At 47.1% G+C, this 23,814-nt stretch overlaps 1 protein-coding gene across 1 annotated transcript in view; it reads right to left on the minus strand.

Annotated features, from left to right (window-relative positions):
* Window positions 1–23,814, minus strand: part of CHAF1A (chromatin assembly factor 1 subunit A) — a 616,874-nt gene that overhangs the window by 256,477 nt on the left and 336,583 nt on the right. Inside the window, exon 11 of the mRNA XM_069649371.1 lies at window positions 4,887–4,982. Within this exon, the coding sequence (XP_069505472.1) occupies window positions 4,887–4,982 (96 nt within the window). The remainder of the gene's footprint in view (window positions 1–4,886; window positions 4,983–23,814) is intronic.

Raw genomic sequence — 23,814 nt, forward strand, 5'->3', positions numbered from 1 at the left:
AAACAGAGAAAAAAGCCCAGAAGAAACTAACAAGAAATGTCAAAAAAAAGACGACTGGGTCATTTGGTGAAACATGGTCACCCTTGGGTATAGCACTGCAGCCGAGGTATCAGCCTGCAGATACAGGTCATCAGGTAGTAAAAATTAAACCACTGCCACCGGCCATTCAAGTGAGTTAGTTTAACAAAATGTTAAATGAGTAATGGGTTAAAGGAGTTACTATGTAACACCCCCCCCTAGCACTCCACATAGGGTGATGCGTGATGGACCCATTAAGTAAAGGTAAGACTATGCTGAAATACATTTTCTTGGGTGAACTACTGTTCAAGAATAGTAAGATGACCACCTAAGAAATCCAAGGGACCGCTCAGTGGCACGGCACAAAAGGTGCTGTGTCACAATGCAAAAGCAGATGCCTATGGAGTGAACAGTAAGGAACACAGAGGGAATTGGCACACAAATTAAAATTCTCCCCTACTGTAGCGATTTCCAGCGAACAGAGCCTGTTATGTAAACAGAGCCCGTCACCATTCCTTCCAATCTACCTGGGGATTCATAGAAAGATGACCCAGAGACTGGTGAGATCCACTAGACTCAAGACAACCTCAATATTGAGCCATCCCACATCACGCTTAAAACTTGCAGGGCTGCAATACCTTGGGACATCGAGTCATTTTGCATGTTCTTCTGAATCGAGCTGAAACTTTGGTGGCATCCTGCTGGACCTTAAGAGGTGTGAATCTTGTCCGAAACGTCCCCCCAGAGTGCTGGACCTTACAAATGACAATTCAATCCCCATTATTCAGTCTTCTTCTGGCTCCTGAAAGGGTTACTAAATCCAGAGTCTCAGCCAGCCACAAAGAAACTCTTGCCTGGGGCCTTCCCCATTGATCCCGGCTGCAGAAGTCCTTCCAGTGTCCTGTCTTCAGTGTAAAGTAATTCAATGACCAAGTTTTTGGCTGCAGATCCTGAAGTAGTCTTGCTGCAATTCTTCAGACTTTTCTGCGGCGCCAAGGTCAGTGTTGGCTGGGATATTTATTAAGGCTTTGTGATTTCTGCAAAGCTTTGGGGAGTTCTTGTGATTTGGATTCCTCATCCAGCTCACCCAGGCCCATTGCTGGGATCCTTCTAGAGTCTTCTCAGAAGTCCTTGGACACTAACTAAAGTGCTAAACTTGTTGAACAGTCTTCCACAGGAACTCAGACTTTTGCCTGCAACAGAAGCCTGTCTCGCCCTGCCTACAGCTGGCTCCTAGACCACTAGTGTCCCTCTTCTGCCTCTGAGTGAACTTGTGCAATAGACTAGGGAAGGACTCGATAAGTAAAGGAGTCTTAAAAGTATAACACATGTTTAAAAGTACTTGTGAAAGAGTTGGTGGGTAACAGAGTGAACAGTTAAACATATTCTTACTTAACTTGAATGTGTGTTGTGCCATTCTGACAAGTATATTTAAGAATAATTGAATCCCCTGTGAATTGGTTATGCCTCTTTCCCAAAAGTAATGCTGTTGGCTTCACTAACCATTTCTTTCAGAGAATAGGTGTACAGGTTTCCCAACTGGGTCTTGCTTCCCCCAATTGCTGTATAGTCTGTTTAGAATAAGTCTGCCTTAGGTTTTACCTACCCAGAATATCAATGAGTCATTCATAAAGTGTAACATAGGGTTTCGCTTTCCCAGGTCTGTCTTATACAGATGCTAAAACTGCCTTAGGTTATACTTGGGTCCTTCCTTTCCACCATCTCACTCTCTACCGGTGGTGTTCCCCAGGGGTCTAACCTCTCCCTCATCTGACTGTCGGCTATGCAGGAGTGGTGTGCCACCAACAATCTCTGCCTTAATGCCATTAAGAGGGATATTCTCCTCATTGGCACACCTGCACCCTCCTTTCCCATCACTCTGGCCAGCCTCTCTTGGCCCTCTTCCTGCTCCCACCTGTGAGACTAAGAACCACAGGGTCATCTTTGACTCCACACTCCATTTCTCCTCACATCTGACGTCTAAGAAGTGAAACTACCAACTGCACCTCCTCAGGGGTATTCTTCCTTTCCTCTCCTTGCCCCAGAAGCTCACCGTCTTTAGAGCTCTGGTGCTCTCTAGGCTGGACTACTGCAACAGCCCCTTTCTAAATCTGCTTGCTTCTACTCTCCACCCTCTGCATCTCATCCAGAACAGGACTGCAAGACTTGTCCTTGACCTCAAGCCCAGGGATCATATCTCTCCAGCACTGAAATCTCTGCATTGGCTCCCAGTGGCGGCAAGAAGTTCAAGACCCTCTGCATTGTCCACAAGGCCTCCTGGGGCCTGGATCCTCAATACCTCAAACTCTCTTCGTAAATACCTTCCTACTTGAGCTCTTCGCTCCTCCAACTCCCTCAGGGTCAGTCGCCTCTCCAAGCAACAAGTTGGGAGTAGATCTCATTTTCAGCTGGGGCTTCGCTCTAACATCCTCCCTGCCTCTCTGAAACGTGAGAACCATCTCTGGTTAGGGAAGAACCTCAAAACCTTCCTCTTTGCTTCTACCTTCTCTCTTCCTCTTCCCCTACCGACTTTGTGTTACTGTACTGGTCACCTGGCGACCCTCTGATTTCTGTCCAGGTCCCTGCCCACCCAGTTGCACACCTGCACTGCCTCCCGGTAACCCTTGCACTTGGGACTCTATCTGTAACCCTACAGTCCCCCTACCTGCACTTTTGGACACCTGCTGTCTACACTTAATCTTGCACCTGCTGGCCGCACTTGTTTTGATCCCATGTACAGCACGGCCCCCTCCCCTTTCCCCTGCACTTGCGCAACCTCAATGTTACTTGGCCTTGTAAGATCATGGTCTCGGTCCTCCCTCTGTTCCCCCTTCCTTGCCTCGATGCGCCTTGAAACAATTGTATATAGGCACGTTACAAGTATACTTACTTTTAAGTTGCTGGTTGCTCCTTTGCAAAGTATATGGGCTTTACTTACTTCGAGTTAGCTGGTGCCATACTAAAATAAGTTTGAGTGCTTGCTTACCTCAGTCGGTGTTCCACTGAGCTGAAAAGCAACTCCAATTGAATATTACACCAAGGGTCTTACTCACCTAGTATAACTTATCCTAAATGTAGTTAGAGGTATATACTGTTCCTTGAATCTGTCACACTATTCAGAAAAGCATCTGGGTAACACGGTTGGTCGATTATATGATTTCTTTGCTGAGTGTCACTGCATAACTGACATGGTCTACTACCCTTGTATTACTGAAAGTAATCAAAAAGTTACCATTGGTTTTGTGCCCCACGAATGGGTGTGGTCTATACTAAATAGGCCTGGCTTTTCTAGAATTACTGTTAAGTATTCCGAAGGAGGTTTTATGCTTTGGTACGTGTACCTTCAAGCATTACAGTGTGTGTTTTTATAAATGTGACTCTATACCAGTAGTTAACCCCAGACATAACTTGGCCTGCTTGTATTTATAATACACCTTTATTTTGTATAATACTTCTGGTTGTAAGTGTTCCTATTGAATCCCTGGAGTATTATAGATTCAGTGTGCTTTCCTACAGCCCTCCTTCCTAAAATGAGCCTGGCTGCTCCGTCTATGCTATCATATACTCCGGTGGTACAGCATTATACTAAAGAGGGGAGTCCTTTTTGTACTGTCTCAGTTGAAAGGTTTTGCTAAACCGTTTGTTGGACTTCAGAAAAACAGCCCCAACGCCCTGTAGACACAAACACATGAGTATTGGGATTTCCAAGTCCCACAAACAATAGTGCACATTTCAATGTTTTGGCACCATCATATCAGGTTTGCAAGACACTTCATTTATTCAGGTACACCGACGCAGATGGAAGGTGGTGCCCGGGGAAACCCTCATCTAACCCAAATTCGATAACCGTCACACAAAGGGTGCCTTGATATGCTCTGCAAAGACAAAACAAAACATGGCTGTAGTGTATGATTTCAAAGGAAAATAAAATATTGGTAGCCAAATGGCCCCATACATGGGCATTGTATAAACAGTGATTATGAGGGGGTTTGTGGACCTACATGGTTTGCCTTCAGTTATAAAAACTGTTCTGGGTGTACCCCTGCACCTGTCGCCATATGGGCTAAGGGAAGTACACTAAAAAAAAAAAAGACCTGCTACTGCTGCACGACTTCCAGTAAAGACCGCCTGCCAGCAAAAAGAGCAAACCCCCCACATTGTTTTTTAAAAGAAATGTCAACAGAAGGTTAAGAGAACAGACTTTGTATTAAAAATGCAATAATTGAAGTCTTACCTTGCACTTTAGTTCCAAAGCCTGCAAAAACTAGGAGGGCTTAAACAAAAATGACCTAATGTATAACTGCAATTTAAAACTGCGGAAACAAAAGACAGCATTAACTAAACCTATATTTGACCAGGCAAACTCTGAAACCCCCTCCCCACCCCAAAGGGCTCTACACTGCAAAAGGTATTTTGAACACTAGCAATTCATGTAAGCATACATCTCAAAATACTGCACTGTTTAAGCAGATTTGCTCTGATTTTATGTCGGAAATGAACATAAAAGTAAAGTCTGTATAGCCAGAAGGTATTTGTTAAGGGTAGCATAGCTATTCCACATGTTAATACAAGCAAGTACTATATCCCAGGCTGCACGAGAAAATTATTTTGCCAGATTTATGACAGAAGAGTCCCACTATATTCAATGCCACAAAGCCATGAATAATTAAAGTAGACTACACTAATCGGCACTAGTGAGACCAGCAGCAGGCTTAACTCCTGAAGGTTTTAACATGAGTTAGCCTCTATCCTATTCTATTAATAGGCTTCCTCATATACCGACTACCAAGCGCATTTGAAAGCAGGAGCAGATTAACTTAATTCGGTCACATACCTCCCCTCACTACCCTACCAGGTTGAGCACTTACCTCTTCTGCAGCCCCTTCATTATCGGATAGGTACCCATGAGGCACAAAAAAGCCATCGTCATCCTCTTCATCCTCTCCTGCTTCGTCATCATCATCCTAAACAGTAACGGATTAAAGAAACAGGATGAAGCCAAAACAGGAAGTAGCAAGTATGGTACGAATAAAATTAAAAACACAACCTACTGAAAGACTATTGAATGAAATGCAACTTGATGGGACAAAGACAGAAATTACATGCATTACTTACCGTAAAAGCATTTGATGATTGTATCTGCTTAGATTCACATGCTGTGCATATGGTCCGACATCCAGTGGTAACCGCAGAGTATTGCATCTCGTCTTTCGGGGTCCGAAAGGGGACGTCGGCATAGGCGTGTCTGAAACACTATTCCTATCGTGACGTGTGTAGTACCCAAAATCCCTCACTCGCCGAGGTCCCTCAGATTGTATTTTTTCTGCCATAAGGGAGCCCAAGGCTATAGTGAGCGAGTACATGGAGAGAAAGTAGTAAGAAGTCTATGTTCCTTCCTACCCGAGCGGGGAGGCAGGGAGGGCGCAAATGAATCCAAGCAGATACAATCATCATAAATGCTTTTACGCTAAGTAATGCATGTCTTCTGATGCTTGTTAATCTGCTTAGAATCACATGCTGTGCATAGACTAGCGAGCAGTACCCGGAGTTGGAGGTGGGTTGTGAGAAGGAACAGTAGAAAAAAGATATCTTAGTACTGCTTGTCCCACCTGAGAATCAGACATAGAATGAGTGTCTAGGCAATAGTGTTTTGTAAAGGTGTGTACAGAACTCCAGGTTGCCGCTTTGCAAATGGACTCTAGGGGAACATTTGCAATGAATGCTATGGATGCCCCAGTGCCTCGAGTAGAATGTGCTCTAGGCTTGAAGGGCAGTTCTCTCTTCGCAAGAGTGTAACAGTGTGATGCATTTGACAATCCACCTTGATATTGCTGATTAGAGACAGGATCCCCTTCTCTACCAGCTGCCACTGAAACAAATAATTGTTTAGTTTTCCTCAGTGGTTTAGTTCTATCCATGTAGAACATGACTGCCCTGCGCATATCTAGTATGTGAAGGCTTCTTTCGGCCAGGTTAGTAGGTCTCTGGAAGAACGAGGGTAGTTCGATTGACTGGTTCACATGGAACCTCAAAATAAATTTCGACACAAATCTGGGATGAGTGCGCAGGACTACCTTATCTTTGTGGACTGTAACAAAGGGGTCCAAAACCGAGAGGGCCTGTAGTTTGCTAACTCTTCTGATAGAAGTGATAGCTACTAGAAAAGCTGTCTTGTAAGTCAGGTCTTTCAGACTAGCTTTATGCATAGGCTCAAAAGGGGGTCCCATGGGCCTAGCTAAAACCACATTTAGATCCCACCCAGGGGCTGGGTGAGTGATGGGGGATAATTTCTTTTAACCCCTTCCATAAAGGCTTTAATCACAGGTATTTTCCACCACGACACCTTCTGCTGTGACATGGTGTAGGCCGACAACGCCGCTAGGTGAACCTTTAAGGAATTGAAAACTAACCCAGAGTCCAACAGATGGGTTAGATATAACACAATGTGTGAAGGCGAGCAATCGGTGGGATCGACGCCTTTGGAACTGCACCAGATGACAAAACGTTTCCATTTGCTGGCATAGCAATAACGTGTGTTAGGCTTTCTTGCCTCCCTCAGTATGTCCATGCATCTTTGAGGGAGTTACAGATGTCCAAACTCTGACCTCAGGAGCCAGGCTGCCAAGTTCAGAGTTTGTGGGCATGGGTGCAGAGCCCCCCCCCCCCCCCCAGTCCTGAGACATGTTGTACGGGCAGGGCAGCTTGACTGGTGGGGAGACATCAGGTGCGCGAACCAAGGTTGGCGGGCCCACATGGGAGCCACCAGAATCATGGTGACTGGTTCCTGGTGCATCTTGTGTACTATCTTGTTCAGAAGGGGAGTCCGAGGGTGGAGGAGGCTGGAAGTATAGACAAATTTCCCCGACCAAGTTATCCAGAGACCGTTCCCCTTGGATCGGTTCTGGGGGTACCTGGAGGCGTAATCTTGGCAATGGGCGCTCTCCTGAGTAGCGAACAGGTCGATCTCTGGAAACCTCCATTCTGCTAAGATGTTGGATACAATGTCTTCGTGCAGTCGCCATTCGTACTCTTCTGGCAGAGGAAAATCTCTGCTGAGTACATCTGCCAGAAGATTGAGTTCCCCTGGAACATGTTGGGATATCAGGAACATCTTGTGTTTGAGAGCCCATATCCAGATGTTTTGGGACAGCTTGGATAGCCCTGGAGAGTGAGTGCCCCCCTGTTTGTTCAGGTAATACATTGCTGTTGTGCTGTCGGTTAGGACCAGCACTGTCTTCCCTTGCAGTTGCTCCTGAAAGGCTTTCAATGCTTTGAACACTGCTAGTAGTTCCAGTAGGTGTATATGGTTGGATGCTACCTAAGGGGACCACACTCCGTGCGCTGTCTGTTTAAGCAGGTAATCTTGGTAATCCCGCTCCCACCCCCCCCCCCCCATCACCCACCCTGTGAGAGATGCATCTGTCCTGAGAGTGGCTTCCACTGCACGGGTGGTGAAGGTTTTCCCCTTCAAGAGGTTCTCCCTCGACCACCACTGCAGAGAGAACGAGGGCTGGCGAGACAATAGATCTTCCCATTGTCCACTGGCCTGACTACTGGCTGTTGAGCCACTCTTGCATGGGACGCATGCGCAGCAGCGCGTGGGGAACCAAGTATATGCATGACGCCATCATCCCTAGCAAACGCATAGCTCTGCGTACCGTCACCTCTCGACTGGCTACATACTGAGGAACCTGAGAGCAGGTTCTGAACCCTCTCGCTGGAAGGGAAGACTAGACCGTCTTCTGTACGAATTAGAGCCCCCAGTAACTGTTTTACTTGGCTGGGGACTAAGCTGGATTTCTTTTCGTTGATAGAAAATACCAGGCTGAACAGGTGGTTTACTGTTTTTTGGGTGTTCGAAAAACAAACGTCGAACGAGTCCCCTGTGATGAGCCAATCCTCGAGGTAAGGGTAAATTGGAACTGAGTCTGCGCAGGTGTGCCGCTGCCAGGACCTTGGTAAACACCCTTGGCCCCGAGGCTATGCCGAAGGGGAGTACCTTGAACTGGTAGTGTTTGTCCTGAATCACGAACCTTAGGAATTTTCTGTGTGCTGGCAGCATTGAAATATGTAAGTATGCATCTTTCATATCCAATGTTGTCATGAAGTCCCCCTGTTTTAGCAATGGGATCACCTCTTGCAGTGTTCCAATGCGAACCTTCTGGGGCTTTATGAACTTGTTCGCTGGGCGCAGGTCTAGAACAGGACGCATGGTGAGATCCTTTTTGGGTACAAGGAAGTACACCGAATTGTTTACCTGAAGAATAGGGACGGCTTCTATGGCATCCTTTCCCAGCAGCGCTTCCACCTCTTGGATCAGGATCTGCAGATGTTCCGGTGAAAGGCGTCGATGTTTCGGCTGTCTGAACTGTGGAGGTCGGGCGAATTCCACGCAGTAACCATGGGCGACCGTCTTTTAGACCCACTGGTCTGAGGTTATCCCCTCCCATGCCTTGAGGAAAGCTGTTAATCGCCCCCGACCGGGGAGATATGGGAGGGGACCTGGACTTGGTGGTCATTTCTGACCCGAAGTTGACGCTCCTCTGGAATTGGAGCCTCTGCCTCTATTCTTTCCGCGCTTCTGACCCCTCTGGGGGTAGTAAGTGGGGCTTGCAGCAGGTTGACTTGAAGTTGCCCGTGCCGAAATTATTTTGAGCGGCGCGGGCTTGTCCTCGAAAGGACCGCCAAGGATTACTGCCCCTCTGAAGAGGGTTTCTGGGAAATTTGGTGCAGCGACAATAGTCTCATGCTCCTTCTTGTCTGTCTCCAACGCATCGTCTACCGCCTTCCCGAAGAGGTTGGCCTCTTCGATGGGTTTGTTGATAATGGATGCCTGGGTCTCAGGCCTGAAGCCCGACGTGCGCAGCCATGCATGCCTCTTTAGGAGAATACCCTGTGCGAGAGACCTGCCTGCTGTCTCTGCGGTGTCCAGAGTATTCTTAACCACATTCTGATTGGCAAGTTTGCCCTCCGAGACAATGGCGAGAAGCTTGGCTCTGGTTGGTTCCGGAACCTCTTGAAGGCCTTCCTGGAGTAAGTTCCATTGGGCGTCGACGTAGCTTGCCAGTAACGTCGTGTCATTGGCAATCCGGACGGTATAGGCCGCCGCCGATGTAACCTGTTTGTCTAAGGCATACAACCTTTTGGACTCCTTGTCCGGGGTGACTCATGTGGTAAGGGAAACCCCTGCTCTCCTGCGAGTGTTGTCACCACCAGCGAGTCTGGGATTGCGTGTCCTTTGATATAAAGCGGGTCAGTGGAGGAGGGTCGGAAAAGTTTACACCCTTGGGTTCACAGCCCTAGTCTGAGCGGGTGTGAGTAAGGAAGGGGCCAGCCATCTCTTTACAGAGCAAGAGAGGGATAGACTGGCTTGCCGGAGGCTTTTCATAAATGTCCGCAAAATGGCAAGGCTTCAAGCGTGGCAGTTTTAAAGCATTCCGCTGCTTTTTTCAACATGTTGAAAGCCAATTGATCATCCACCGGGGAAGCTTGTCGAATCGGGGTGGATGGGGGAGAGTCGAGGCAGACGATAGAGTTGTGATCATTCTGCTGGGTGTCCTCCCAGTTGTCCGTTGTTCCTCGATCTTCCCCATAGTTGTGCAGAAAAGAAGACTCCTCTTCTGTATAGATGTCTCTATACGTGTCCATCTGGACATCTTGAAGTCCAAATCCATGGAAAACTTTTCGGCGGATTGGCCCATAACTGTGGGCGGAACCGGTACTAGGCCCACCGCCGTAGCAATCCTATAGATGCTCTTACGGATGGTCACCAAATCTTCGGAAGACAACGCCTCCGATGTGTCGGCAGTGAAAATGGCTTCCGCTCCAGAAGGGCCAGCGGATGGCTTCTCGGGTAGAAGCCTACTCGTAGTTTTCGGGTCGGTACGGGCCTTGGAAACCGAAGTTTCTTTTTCTGAAACTTCAGCGCGTGTAGTTTGGGGAGTAGCGCCCTTGTTCTGTTTGTTTTGCCCAGTCATGCGCTGCTGCGGATGCAGGGAAGGCTTCGGATCAGACTGATCCGTTGGCGCTTTCGCCTTCTTCGACGAAGTCGAGGAGGTTGATTGGGTTGTGTGCTTTGTGCGGCGCGATTGTACGCCCCCGTCACCGGGTGTGGTCCCTGTACCAAGACCGGAGTGGAGCCTGGAAGGGTCGTGGATGGGCGTGGCGGCCCTAGAATAGTCCGCCTCAAGGTCTATAACGTCCTCGTTGGACGTTTGGTCATCCGATGTACCCATGTCACTTTCGGCTGGTGTCGCGGCAGGGGGGAGGCAGGCTCCACGTGTGACATTCTGTATGCGGCCCACCGCTTCAACCGGCGTTCCTTAAGGGTTTTAGGTCTAAGGAGTTTACATGCCGAACACCGCTTCTCGTCGTGCTCTAGGGGGAGACAAGCATTACACAACGTGTGCTCGTCCTTCCACAGATATCTGACCCTATACACAGGGCAGAATCTAAATGGAGTCCTTTCCATAGCAGAAGGGAAGGGTGACCAGACCAAAAAGGAAAGCAGTGGAAAAGAGGAAAGACATAATTTTTAACAGTATGGCAAACCCCAAGCCCACTCTCCCTACTGTGTAGGCCGGCCAGAAGGCCCAACCACGTGGAAGTCCGAACGCCGGATCTTAGGCGGCGGAACCCACAACTGTAGAAGATTCCCCTGTAGTCTTCGTCGAAGATGTTCTTGATGGGCGAAGTGACTTAACGGGGATTAAACAGACTATTCGGTAAGATAAACAATGTCTCATGAAGAGCTCCGCTATAGGGCGACCAGTTATCTGGGTGGAAAAAAACAATCTGAGGGACCTCAGCGCGTGAGGGATTTTGGGTACTACACACGTCAGGATGGGGATTGTGTTTAAGACACCCCTATGCCGACGTCCCCTTTGGGTCCCCGAAAGACAAGATGCAATACTACGCGGTTACCACTGGATGTCGGGCCATATGCACAGCATGTGATTCTAAGCAGATTAACAAGCATCAGAAATGCCTGTTACTTGAATCAATACGTTCGGTATAGTGCATGCGCGCAACAATAGAGGAGCAATAGGGATATCCAACAAATGAAGATGCATGGCAGGGTTTATTTCTGATTTGAACCACATGTACTGAAACTAGGCTCACCCATTGCATTTCATAAGGAGACCAAAAATCCAAGGGTAGAAGGTTAGGTTGCAAGCTATTAGCCAGCCATAAAAAGTCACTTGCCGCCTCATTTCAAAACATACAGGTACACCATTCCTTAGTCGCAAGGGTCAATCATCACTAGCCAATGGCTAGTAGAGTGGGCAAATTGTGCGCCCTGAAAATGTGCTTCCTTTGCATAACCATATACACACGAAGAGTAGATTAAAACCTTTGTTAGTACTTGAAGTGCATTGCATGGTCAAGCAATAAGGAAAGAAAAAGGACTTTCCTGTAATGCTAGTTTTCCGTCTCTCCATTGCATTCTTAATTATGGGTTGAGCGCGAGTTGATCACTTAAATCATACAAAAAGTAATCATTTTACAATACTCCATTAAGGGCACCATCATTAATAACCACAACCAGGATCGCAAACCACATCACAACTTAAGTGAGAGTCCTTCTACATCAAGAACGCACAGAGAAAATGAAAAATGTAAATCTCTGCTTGCACTGTTATCATTTTCAATCTATTTGAAGCATCTTTCAGAAGTGTCACTTGCCCAGGTTTAATCATGAAAGATACACATGGTTAACTGAACTTAAGTAACTAACGCTTCCTTTTCCCAAATCTTATTCAAGTAGTGAGGATACCAATCTGAAACATGAAAAAAGGGAAGAATGGTGCAGGATCACTTTACAAAAGACACATAAGGCTAGCTTGACTTAACTGTCCCATTTGGGCAGGCATTGACCTATAGGTCTACAGTGAGCAGCATCAAACTCATTATATAAATACGTGAACAAGTTGAATTCTTCTGGATACACCAATTAAAGCAATGTTTCTAAATGACTGTACATAAAAGTTACTATATCAGACAAGTCACAAGATTTACAAAAGCTGTGCAAATCCCAAATCAGTACTATTGACCAAGGTATTGTTTGACAAGGTTTACCCTTTCCTGAGCATACTCCTGGGCCCTTTCCATTTACCCACCTGTGGTTACTGTATCAAATCTGCTTCTGTTAACTTATATGCACATCAGAACTTGCTGCAATAGGTCAGGCACAATCTGAAATGTAAGCCATGTGCTGGAGCACAAACTTTTACCCTAAGACATACAGCTTTCTGCCCTCTGTCAGGTGGGATGGTAATATTGACATCTTCCACAGATTCCTTAAGTATGTGCACCATAATCTGTTCAGGCATCTACAAGAGATGTGAAACACAAAAGGGAGATGACTGGTGGCTTCGGCTGGCAAGTCCAGAGTTCAAAACACCTCTTGAGGGCAGCACGATTTGGTATAATTAACCCCCATGAGCTAATGATCCATGGTCTTTGACACCGACAGATGCTTTGCTGTAATCGTCGTGTTCTCACTAAATATCTCAGCCTACTGATGAAAGGGTTAGTCACGAGCCATGTACTGTTCTTTGGAGGGTCCAGCGACATACCATTTCTGGATTGTGAGGTCTGTAAAATGAGTTGACTCCAGAGTGTGACGCGGAACCCGCAGACAGGCTTTTCCCAGTTGATGGCAGGTGCTGCGAGTGAAAAGCTGTGTCTGATGTCTGTTAATATGTGGAAGATGAAAATCCCTTTAATGGGTTCTTGGCTGTATAGTACGAGGCTCCATCACCGGGCATCCGAGTCATTACTCTCAAACCCCCAGGTCTTGGAGTGTGTTCTTAAGCATGGAGGAGGTATGGAGAACCACCTCCGGAGATGAGGCACGGACGAGCCAGTCGTCCAGGTAGATGTGGTGGCCCTGGGTCCGGAGAAGAGCAGCCACTGCGTTCATCAATCTGGTAAATATCCTGGGGGTTAAACTGAGGCAGAAGAGTAGCAACTTTTATTGGAAATGTCATCCCATGATCCTGAAGCGCCGAAAGGACCGATGTGGCTGCCAAATCGGGACGTGTAGATAGGCGTCCTTCAGATACAGGGAGCACATCCAGTCTCCCCTGTTCAGTGTCTCTGCAAAGAGCTGGCGTAACCATCTTGAATTTTTCTAGTGGAAGGGAGAGGTTGAGGGTGGAACAGGTCTAACAACTCAGGCCAGCCTGGTTCTTCTGTATGGCAAAAACCCTGGAATAGAAGCCCAATCCTCTGAGGCTGGGACTTCTTCCACTGCCAGACTCGACGAGCGACCGGATCTCTGCCTAAAGAGTTGCTGTCCCAATCTGTGGGAGAGGAGGGAGGAGAGGAAGGGACCGGTAGGCGGTACCCTGTGGAGACTACAGAGAGGACCCAGGGGTGCAAAGAAATGTGGTGCCAAAATTGCATGTGGAAGGCAAGCCTGCCCCCCACCGGAGACACGTGGACCCGGAGGGACATGCCATGCCTTCTTTACCTACAAGGCTGTTGGAGGAGGGGCTCTTGTAACCCTCCCATCCCCTTTTGTTTCCTCCGATGCAGACTTGGGGAACGGTCAGGTTGTCTGGACCTCCGTTCTTGGAAGCCTCAGAACCCTCCAGACGTCTGCCCCTTGTCGGAGCACTGATGTAACTGGGTGTACACCTTGGGCGTGGCCTTCATAAGAATAAAGACTTAGCAGTCTGTGAGCTGTTCCTTTTATCTAATTCTTCATCCGTGGTGGAGTGGTAGAGGTAACTACGCTTGAATGGAAGGTACAATGTGTTCCTGGATGTCCGGGTATAACTTGGGAGCCCGGAGCCAGGCCGTCCTCATGTCCGTGGCAATGCAGATGACCCTGCCAGAGGTATCAATATGGGCCACCGTGGACTCCATGATGTCCTGCGCTACCAGCCTGGCTTCTCCTAATCCCGCTTTGAAGCAAGCCTGGCTTTGTGGCGCAAGTTCCGAGAGGAAGTCTGCAATTTCCCGCCAGACCCTTTGGTTAATGGCTGCCAGTATGGCATCAGTGTTGGCTTGACGCAGGGAGGCATTGGCGTTCAGCTTCTTCCCGTATGACTGCAAAGTCTCCTCCTCCTTGCCTAACAGCGCTGAGGACAAGGTGGCTGAGGACGACTGAGGCTTAGAATAGTGACGCTGCAGCGATCACTGAGGAGTGTGGCTGAGGATGAGTCGAAATCAAGAGTGTATCCCCCTCCAACTGCCTGTACTTGGCGTCGAGGTGCCTAGACAGGTTGGGCCCAGTGTGGCTTGAGCCACTGCTTTTTGGCCAGGGCAACAATGTCCGTGTTCATCAGGATCCCCATTTTGGAGGGGGGGCCTTAGGGCAAGGACTTCTGCCAAGACCCCCCTCTTCGGCCTGTTTGACCTTGGGCTGAGGAAAGCCCAGGTATTCTGCCAGGGCTGCAAGGTGTTCGTGGAAGGCCTTCGCTAAAGATGGCGTGTCGGGGTCCTCCACCTAGTCTGTCCACCTGAGTGCTCGGAGGGTCCAGACCTGGCAGAGGGGTACTGGGCACCGTGGGCTTCGGTGTGGAGACGGAGTCGGAGGCTGTTGCAGAGGCTCGTGTGGAACCATCTGTACTGCCTGAGGCAGGGGGGCAGGAATCGAGGAGCCAGCAAGGGCAGCATGGGCAGCGCTGGGGCCTGTAGCACTGGAGCCATTGGAGGAATGACTATGGGTACTGGTGGGGTGACCTGAGGGAGCAGGCCCCTGATAGTATCCCGAAGGATGGACCCCATCAGGGGTGTTCGCATCAGCCCCAGGAACCTTTCGAAGAACCGGTATTCGGAGGCTGAAGAGGTGGCAGGAGATCTCGGAGTGGCTACGGGCTGCTGGGGCCAGGGCACACTGTCTGGGGTGCAGAGGAAACCTGCCCTGTGCTGCTAATGGAGAAGCTGTAGGCCACGTACCTGGTTGACACCAGTCCCACCTTATGACTCGTTCCTCCACCTACTCTGCTAGAGGAGGTATCGGACAAGCGGTCATCCTCTGGCGCAGTGGCCATTTTGTCAAGCTGCGTACCACATGCCAAAGTCGTGGTGCATGGCTCGCTGAACCAGCCCTGTCCGATGCTTGGTGTCGGAACATAAGGCCTATCCCGCACCTCAGGACGGGACCTGGACAGCGTATTGCCCTTGTCAGAGCTACCGGTAGTGCTGCGTGAAGGCGCCCCCTCAGACATGATGCCGGTACTAGGGCGTTGCCCCTCAGGAGTAACCCCGGTTGAAGAACCTTGTGGTCCCTCAGCACCGATACCGGAAGAATCCGGAGACCCCCTCAGCCGTGAGGCCAGTAGCTGGACTAGCCTCGTACGTGTGCTGGTACTAGAACCCAGGAGGTTCCTCCCGGTCGGGTCCCTTGCGGGGTGCTATGGTGAATAGAGGCCTTGCCTTTGGCCTCGAGTGATGTTTGACAAAGTCCTTTAGGTCCTCCGGGGGTGACTTCTGGAAGAGCTCCCTCCACCTAGCTAGCCTGTTCAGTGCCCGTGGTGTCAAGGCGTCGCACGCGGAAACAACCCTCCCAGCCATGGTAGGGGACAAAGCAGCGGAAGCAAAGGGCGTGGGTGTCAGAAGTAGGGAAGAGCCCCTCGCAGGTTGGACAATGGCTGAAGCCTGCTGAAGTCAACATGCGCCGCGGAGTAGCATGGCGTTGGAGGACCAAGTATGTAAAAGAAAAAAAACAAAGATAGAAAACTATCCGGGGAGGAGCGCATGTTATTACATGGCCGAAGCCAAACCCAGGAGCGCTGGTAAAATCGCCCAATTCCCGTCGATGTGGAAAAGGGGACTGAGGAGTGGTGCCGGTGCATTAAGATTTTATGTAATATTTAACCCACTGCGGGTTACACAACTGAAAGTTTCATATATGTACTGAAGTATATTTACTTAACTACACTAAGGCATACTTTAAATATTTACGGTTATGTTAAAGGTTCTTATACTGCACACTGTTGACACCTGCATGCTTTCTTGGCACTCTAGCAGATCCGTAAATCAAGGGACAGGGGGTTAAGTTAGTAGGAATGAGCAGGATCAAAGAGCAAGAGAGCAGTGATGCGATGTTGGCAGCTTCAGTTCGGTTGACACCGTTCACGGAGAATAGGTTTGTTTTTAGGTTGGTAGCTGCCATGTGCTATTGGGCAAGGCTTGGTGTGGTTTGTTTCACTGTGGTGTTGTAGTTAAGTGTTTGCGGTTTGTTGTGCTACAGAGGTATAGGCTGTGAGTTTGAGGTGTATGCAGAAGGGTGAGTTTTTACTAGGGCTGGTTAGTGGCAGGGTACACAGCTGTGATTCGAGAGAACGCCTGGAACCAAAGCCCAGCAGTGGTGGGGGAGCAACTGGAACACTGTGCTAGAGGGAAACCACCTAGAATAGAAGAAAAAAAGCAATTGGAGACACCTAGAAATAGAATTACGCAGCTAGGAGATGAGCACCTAGATTTGAAACACAGGACAACATAGTAACACCTACAACTGGGACACAGTGCTGGGGGAAACAAATATAGGAATAAACAGCAGTGGAAGAACACCTAGAACAGGAACATAGCCGTAGTAAGGAAACACTTGTAGCTGAAACCCATTGCTAAAGGGGACAAGACTTAGAATTGGAGAAAAAACAGTTTGAGAAACACTTGGAAGTGGAATAGAGCTGCTATGGGAAGAACACCTGCATATGAAACATAGGAACCCTAGAACTGCCACAGGGGAAGAAAAGAAAACACCTACATTTGAAATACAGCAATAAGTGGAGAACCACCTACAATTGGGACACAGCAGTGATTGGAAAACTTCATACTAGCTGGATAGCATCGATGTGGTATGTTAAACAAGGTAATCTCAGGGGCAGTGTTCCCTCTAAGCTGTGCGTATGCCCAGCTTGCTTTTGGGTGCCGCTCAGAAGATTTTTAGCAGCGCACACAGACAATTTTCACCTATTAAGAAAACATTTAATAAGGCACAAGTCACAGCAATTAATTGAAATTTTCTCTTAAAATAAGCAACTAGTCTTGATATTCTGCTCATTTGCATTACACTACTATGCAAGAGAGACTAAACACCCAAAATCCCTAACAGCAAAATACACACAAGAGGTTAAAAACTATTATGAAAAACTGGCTCCATGAACAGAAGAATATAACCAAGATATTCCTGTACACATTAACCTGATAATGTTCCCTCCCCACCCATGACTCCTAAGCTTGATTCTACCACATTTTTACCATATGACTAACTTCTGCCCCAGAACACATTATGATGGTACCGGACAACCTTGACTCTTCCTCTTGGCTCTGCAAAAGATTAGCAGATGTGTACCTACATCCACTTGTTTTATGTTTGTTGTAATATGAATATTATGCATAACATTCACATGCCAGAATTTCTATTACTCATTGTGCATTACAAAAACATCAACCATACGATATACTCAAACTACCTGCTCTACTATCGGATACTGACTGTAGATAAGCAGGCTACCTGGATGTATAACCTTATCCCATACTTCCTCTTCTTTGTACATATGTCACACAAGTGTTTTGAAGCAGCCTCCTTGTAAGTTAACACATTATAAAACTCATATGAATTTGCCCTGTAAGGATTTTGAGAAGACAAATGTGATGCTCATTGTCTCCTACTGTTGCATTACTAACATTACCCTATACGTGGAGAACAACATTGCAATATAATTTACTTATGGGTATGGACTATGCCTTTGGATTGCTCGTCCATAGTATCAGGGCACTGGATATTCAGACAGGGGAATGCTTTTCACACAATCTGCCTCGTTTCCAAGTGTTCAGCGTTCCTTTGGGCATAGACCTTCACACATTTTATGGTAACTCGCTGCTATACAAAAACGGTTTCATGAAGCACTGTAATCCTACACAATGATATAAGGGTGGAGTATGTTGAAAACAATCTTGTATGAGCTGCAAAAGAATTGCGTACATGCAAAGTCATGAAATTCTTAAAATGCACATATGTTGAGGCATTAAATATAATTAATTAAATTGTGGGTCTGCAAATATCCCAGTGAGTGTTTACTGCTACAATCCCTCACTTTTTACAGTGCTCTATCAACTAGTATTGGAGGCTAGCGCCGGGGAAGGGTATGGGTGGAAGAGCACAGGTCATCACTCCTTGCGGGTGATGAACAAAGCAGCACATTTCAAAAACCAAATCAGCCGTTTCGGAGGTACACTGAAGGAAATGTGTTGCTTGTTTGCTAAAGGATAGGACATTCTAGCACCCTTCTAGACAAAAGTACTTTTTCTTTCTATGATCAGTGGCTGAGGGCTTTTCAATATAACCATGTGCCCTGTGTGTATCGTCTCTAGCATCCCCCTGCATCTTATTTAACTAATAACAAAGAATTACAGAAGAGGGATCCATAGTTATAGAAGAAGGCACTCAATCAGTTGCATCTCTGATGAATTGATGCTATTAACTTAAAAGGCATATATATGTGACTTTCTTCAGCAGGGCTCCATAATAAACCTCAGTAAGGCACTTATTTAATTTGATCTAGCCTGTGGTGTGGAATGATGGGCAAAACTATAGACTTTATTATGTGCCCTGTCATTTAACTTACGTCATGGGTATAAGCAGGTCTCTAATCAGATTTTGCTCCCTACTTGGAATCAAACGATTTTTCAGGGAGTCAAAAAGTAATTCGCTTTGCCAATAGGTATACTTTCTGCTTAATAAAAGATGTTCTTCCCCTTGGAATTCCAGTTGAGATCAGGCGTCGTTATTAGAGGTCCTTCCTATGCCACTGCTCTACTGGTTACTAATTTGAAAAAAGATCAGTGGAACGTTGTGGGTCGAAGCAACATTTTCATGGTTTCTCATTTTTGTTGGGCACATTTGTTTTTTTAGGGAGTAAAAATGGATGGTGTATATGTCTTAGCTGTAGCTATAAGGCTGGTTTTATCAATACCCACAGGACACGTAATGTGGATAGTAAGCAAGGGCACAGGAATTTTTATCATCATATTCTGAGGTGGTTATTCTGATGCAATAATCATCCTTATGCACATTATTAGAAGCATGTTCTCCTGGCCCTTGAATTACTTCATTAAAGTGGCACTTGAACTCCTATCAGTATGTTTTATGACATTGCTTTTAATTGCCATTAATTCATTGGCAAATGTATTTTGTCACAATTGCTTGACAGCCACATATATTTGTTTTGTAGTACATATTAGTGATTTTTCAGTGGCATAAAACATTTGCAAGGTACTGTGGTAGATGTTGAAGACTTGGACTGGTTGATGAGTTTTCTGTTTAATCACATATGACATTTTATTTTAGCCTTTGTGTTTGGGAAACGTGTTGTAAGATTTGTCAAGAATTGCAGTGGCTGGGAAGAGGAAATTCCTTTCCAAACTCTCTTCTGCGACAGTAGCTCACTAAATACGCATGGTCACAAAGTGGCTAACCTCATTAGTCAGTTGCGCACATGCAAAATAATGTGCGCACAACAGCAAACCAGTTCTGCACATAGAGAAAAATATTTAGAGGGAACATTGCTCAGGGGTAGGATTTTAAAAGGAATACAGTAATTGCTGTACTCCCCACCCAGACCACAATTATCTTTGCAGTTGCTGCTGGTAAACGGCAGCTGGCTTCACTGGCACACAGACCAGAGCTGCCTTTTTGCCATCGGGCCCTTAGCTGCGGGCTGCCCTGTGGAGTTATCTACAATGGGCAGGGGGGAACAAATCTGGGCTTGGGGGTAAGGAGGCAGCTGCGGGTGGGGGGGGGGAAGAAAGGGGAACAGATGAGGGCAGGGGAGTGGAGAGAGTGTGCCTGGAGCATGCAAAACGTTAAAATTAATTTACAGCACTTGTAAATTAGTCAGAGGGGAGTGGGCTGCTGGGCACTCACCTCGATGCAGGTAGCTGAAATCCTCTAATAGTTATTTTTGTATAACTTACCTGTTTGGATCTTTTACTTACCTCTTCTGCTAAGTGTTAATTATACTACACAACAGTGCCCCTTTAGTTCAGCCTTGCTGCTTTGTGAAGGCTAATTAAGAGTGGCTTTGATCAACTTGGGTTTGTGAATACGTTATAACTACTGTGATTCAGTATTGCCATCTTTCATAGTTTCAAATGCTGTATTAACTCCGTCAGGCTGGGAATCCTTGGTAACATCTGTTTTATTTGAAACAATCACTATCATCTTGCATTAAAGCCAATGGGCATCATCTACCTCAGCTCCTCACCTAGATTTCAGATTGCTACAACACAGAAACGTGTACAAAGAAGTGCCTGAAGCGGTGTAGTGGGGGATGGTTGCATGTGAATCAATGAAAAACACCAATGCTGGAGAATAGGAGTTAGAGGCAACTTATTCCTTCTCCAGCACTGGATCCTTCATAGATTTGCATACTGTATGAATAGATTACAAAGCAGTACCCATATAAGCATACAATACAAAATGGGAGGAGAAGGCTTGCCTGTAGGGAAGCTCACCTCTCAAGCAAATAACCATGTACAGCCTGCCCGAGCCTGGGCTCTTCCACTCAGTCTGCCAATGCAGGAGAACCTTGCGAAAGGTATATACATATCTCCATGCCACTGCTCTGGAGAGGGCGGACATCGAGACCCTGGAGAGGTAGGCATGGTGGAAGAGACAGCCCTGCTGAAGTGTGACCTCGGCCTACCCGGAAGCAGCCTGTTGGCAATGCGATAGTGTGAAATGTAGGAAGACAACCACCTGGAACCAGGCTTCAGAAAGTCCTTTGACCACTGCCATGGGACCAAAAACTGAACAGCTGGGATGGCTAGCAAAATGGTTTGGCACTGGCTGTTTTATTTGAAAGACCTCAAACGTCCAAAGACCACAAAGAAATGTCTGCCCAGGACGAATGGCTCATCAAGGTGTAATGAAGGAACCTTCGGCATAAAGGGAAGATAGCTCTGCGGATTGAGCGCTTGCTGCTGCGATCTGCAGGTTGCAGGTTTGAATCCTGGCAAGGCCAACTCAGCCTTTCATCCTTCCGAGGTCGATAGAGTACCGATTTCGGTTGGGTGATATTGTATGTAAATACGTGCTCTGTAAAGTGCTTTGGATAAAGGCGCAATATAAATAACATTAATACACAGATGTATCCTGATTCGTGGAAGACCAAGAAAGGTGGTTTACAGGTCAGCGCTTGGATCTACCCATACTCTCCTGGCAGAGTTAATGGCAACCAGGAATGCAGTTTCCAGGATAGTCATTTGATATCAACCTTGTATAAGCGATCAAAGTGGGGAGGGGGGCATGAGCCTCCAAAGAACCATATGAGTTCCCAGCCAGGGGTGAACATTTACACTGGTGGAAACACAAAAGAGACTGTTGAGGAATTTTGACTAAACGCTGCAGCCACAGCAAGGGTGCACGAGACGTGCAATGCATTTAAATCTTGCTATAGCGGCCATGTGGACTTTAATTGCAGAATGTGCCAGGCCACTGTGTGCCGGAAACGACGGCTGGAAGTGCAAAGGACGAACATTGTTATACATCACGTTGTAAACAGCTTCCATCATAGCATGAAACTAGACTGCACGCCTTTTCGAAAGGATGTCCCTGCAGTCAAAGAGAGGTTGCCGAGGAGCTCGAGAACCTGAACTGTCGCCACGCCAGCACCACCAAGATTGGTCTGCACAAGCTTTGAGTGGAAGACCTTAGGAATCAGTAAAAAGCATTGAGGGCTGTTTGGCCATGGAGAGTAGGCAGGTCTTTGTCAGAATGTCCTGCACCCTGTCAGGAGATGGGATAGCGCTGCAAGAGTGTTCAGCTGGGCTCCCAGAAACAGCATCTGCCAGGACGGTAGCAAGCAGGACTTCTTGTAACCCATGGAGAATCCCAGCAAGGATAAGCAGGTTATCGTGGTCCTGTATTGTCATTAGTTTTGAGGAAGGGATGGTGCCCTGACCTGCCAATCGTCAGGATAGGTGTAAACCTGTACCAGAGCCAGGCATTTCATGAAGACTCGCAGTGCAGATTTGAGGTCAAGTGGCAAGGCCTTGGAATGGTAGTGGAAGACTTAAGTGGATCTCAAGAAGTGCCTGTTAGGGCGATGAATGGGTAGGTGGAAATAAGTCTTACAGATCCAGCAAATAAAGAAAATAAAATTAAAATAAATCGCCCTGTTGCAACTGGCTCAGTGCATGTTGTAGAGTGAATATACGGAAGGTTTGGGAAACAATTTGTTGACGCAGAGGTCCAAAATGGGGCAACCAACCACCTGACCGTTCACCAGGAAGTATCTGGAGTACTTTCCTTGACCCCGTAGCGTGTGAGGGGCGCTTTCCATCGAAATCTTGGCGATGAGAGCAGATACTCAATGTTGTAGAACCCAGAGTGTTCTCTTATTGCGGAGAGGGAGGTATGTAAAGTGGTTACGAAAGAAATTCTAGGGTAGCAAAGCAAGGACAGAAACAACTGTGGCAATGTTTCCCCAATTATGACACAAGTGGGAAAGGCGCCTGCCCACCAGAGTGGCAATGGAGGGGCGGTTTGCGGACCTGTTTCCAGAGTATCCTCACAACCCTCATAGCTGGTTACATTTGTAGGATTGAGGCTTTCTTCTGTAGCGGTCTCCAGAGGTATAGGGGATTGAGCGATAGGACAGTGACGTCCTGGAGAAACTGGACTGCCAAACCCCAAAAGGACTGAGCATTGCTGCAGTTTCCCCCAAAGATTGTGCAGTATCAGTCTTAATATAATGTAGGGTGCCCACTACTCTCAAAAAATCCTGGTTAAAGGCATATCCACAACCTTGGATTGATGTGTGTTGCCTTCACCCAACCTCACAGGTACTAGACTGTTTTCCATATGCTGAAATCTGGTGTCAACTCCCCTTCATGCAGACGTTAAGGCCTCATTCAGCAAGAACTCAATAATGGGTCCCATAATTCCATGTCATAACAAGACTGGACCTTATTTGCAGTGGCAGCTGTGGATACAGTTTTCCACAAGGCGTGAACCTGTCCCCTTTCCACACAGAAGGATTAGAGCCCTTGCAAGCTGCAGCAGACACCAGATTCTGGGCTTTGTACAGAGGTATTTCGGGGCATAATCTGGAACCCTACATTTCTTGGAGACTGTCCTGTTTGTGAGGGGCCATGAAGGGATTCTTGGTTCGAAGACCATCCTCCCAAATGTTGTGCAAGATTTGACGTGGCCCTTGTGGAGTAAGCATTGGGGCGGGGCGGTTAATGGTTTCCCAGCTGACATTTGGAGGAAGGAAATGACGGATGAAATCCACATAGAAATGCCCCGTTTGGACAGAGCTTTTCCTTTGTTCGTTGGTCCATACGCTAGGGAAAGTTGTGTTGAGTTTCTAAAGGGCTTGGTAATATCGATGTAGTATTTAATGGTGCTTTTTGCATCCAAAGAGTGCAGAGCTAACTCTGCTGGAGATATAGCCTTTTGGAAGCCCAGTAAAGCAATGGTCACTTTTTATGGAAGTCATTTGGAACTTTCGGGATGAATCATGGATTTGTCATAATCAGAAATTACATTCCAGAATCGGAAGTATGGTTCATTTACTGCCAGAGCCTGTATTTGACACTTCTAGCTGATGTGACAGTACTAGGGAGAGGTATGACATTTGTATGCTTCATCACCTCTCCTAGTGAGACCCCGCAGTTTTTGCTGGACTTCTGGACCCTTTCTATCCTGAAGGGGTGAAGCCTTTTTCCACTTACTCATTCTTATTTGCTCTGACTTTTGAACTCTGTTCTCTGCCTTTTATCTTTACTATGGAGTCTACTTTCCTGCATATCTCTTTAACGGCATCTGTT

This window comes from Ambystoma mexicanum, chromosome 1p (genome assembly GCF_040938575.1).
Source record: "Ambystoma mexicanum isolate Mex_15411 chromosome 1p, UKY_AmexF1_1, whole genome shotgun sequence".
Classification (NCBI taxonomy): domain Eukaryota; kingdom Metazoa; phylum Chordata; class Amphibia; order Caudata; family Ambystomatidae; genus Ambystoma; species Ambystoma mexicanum.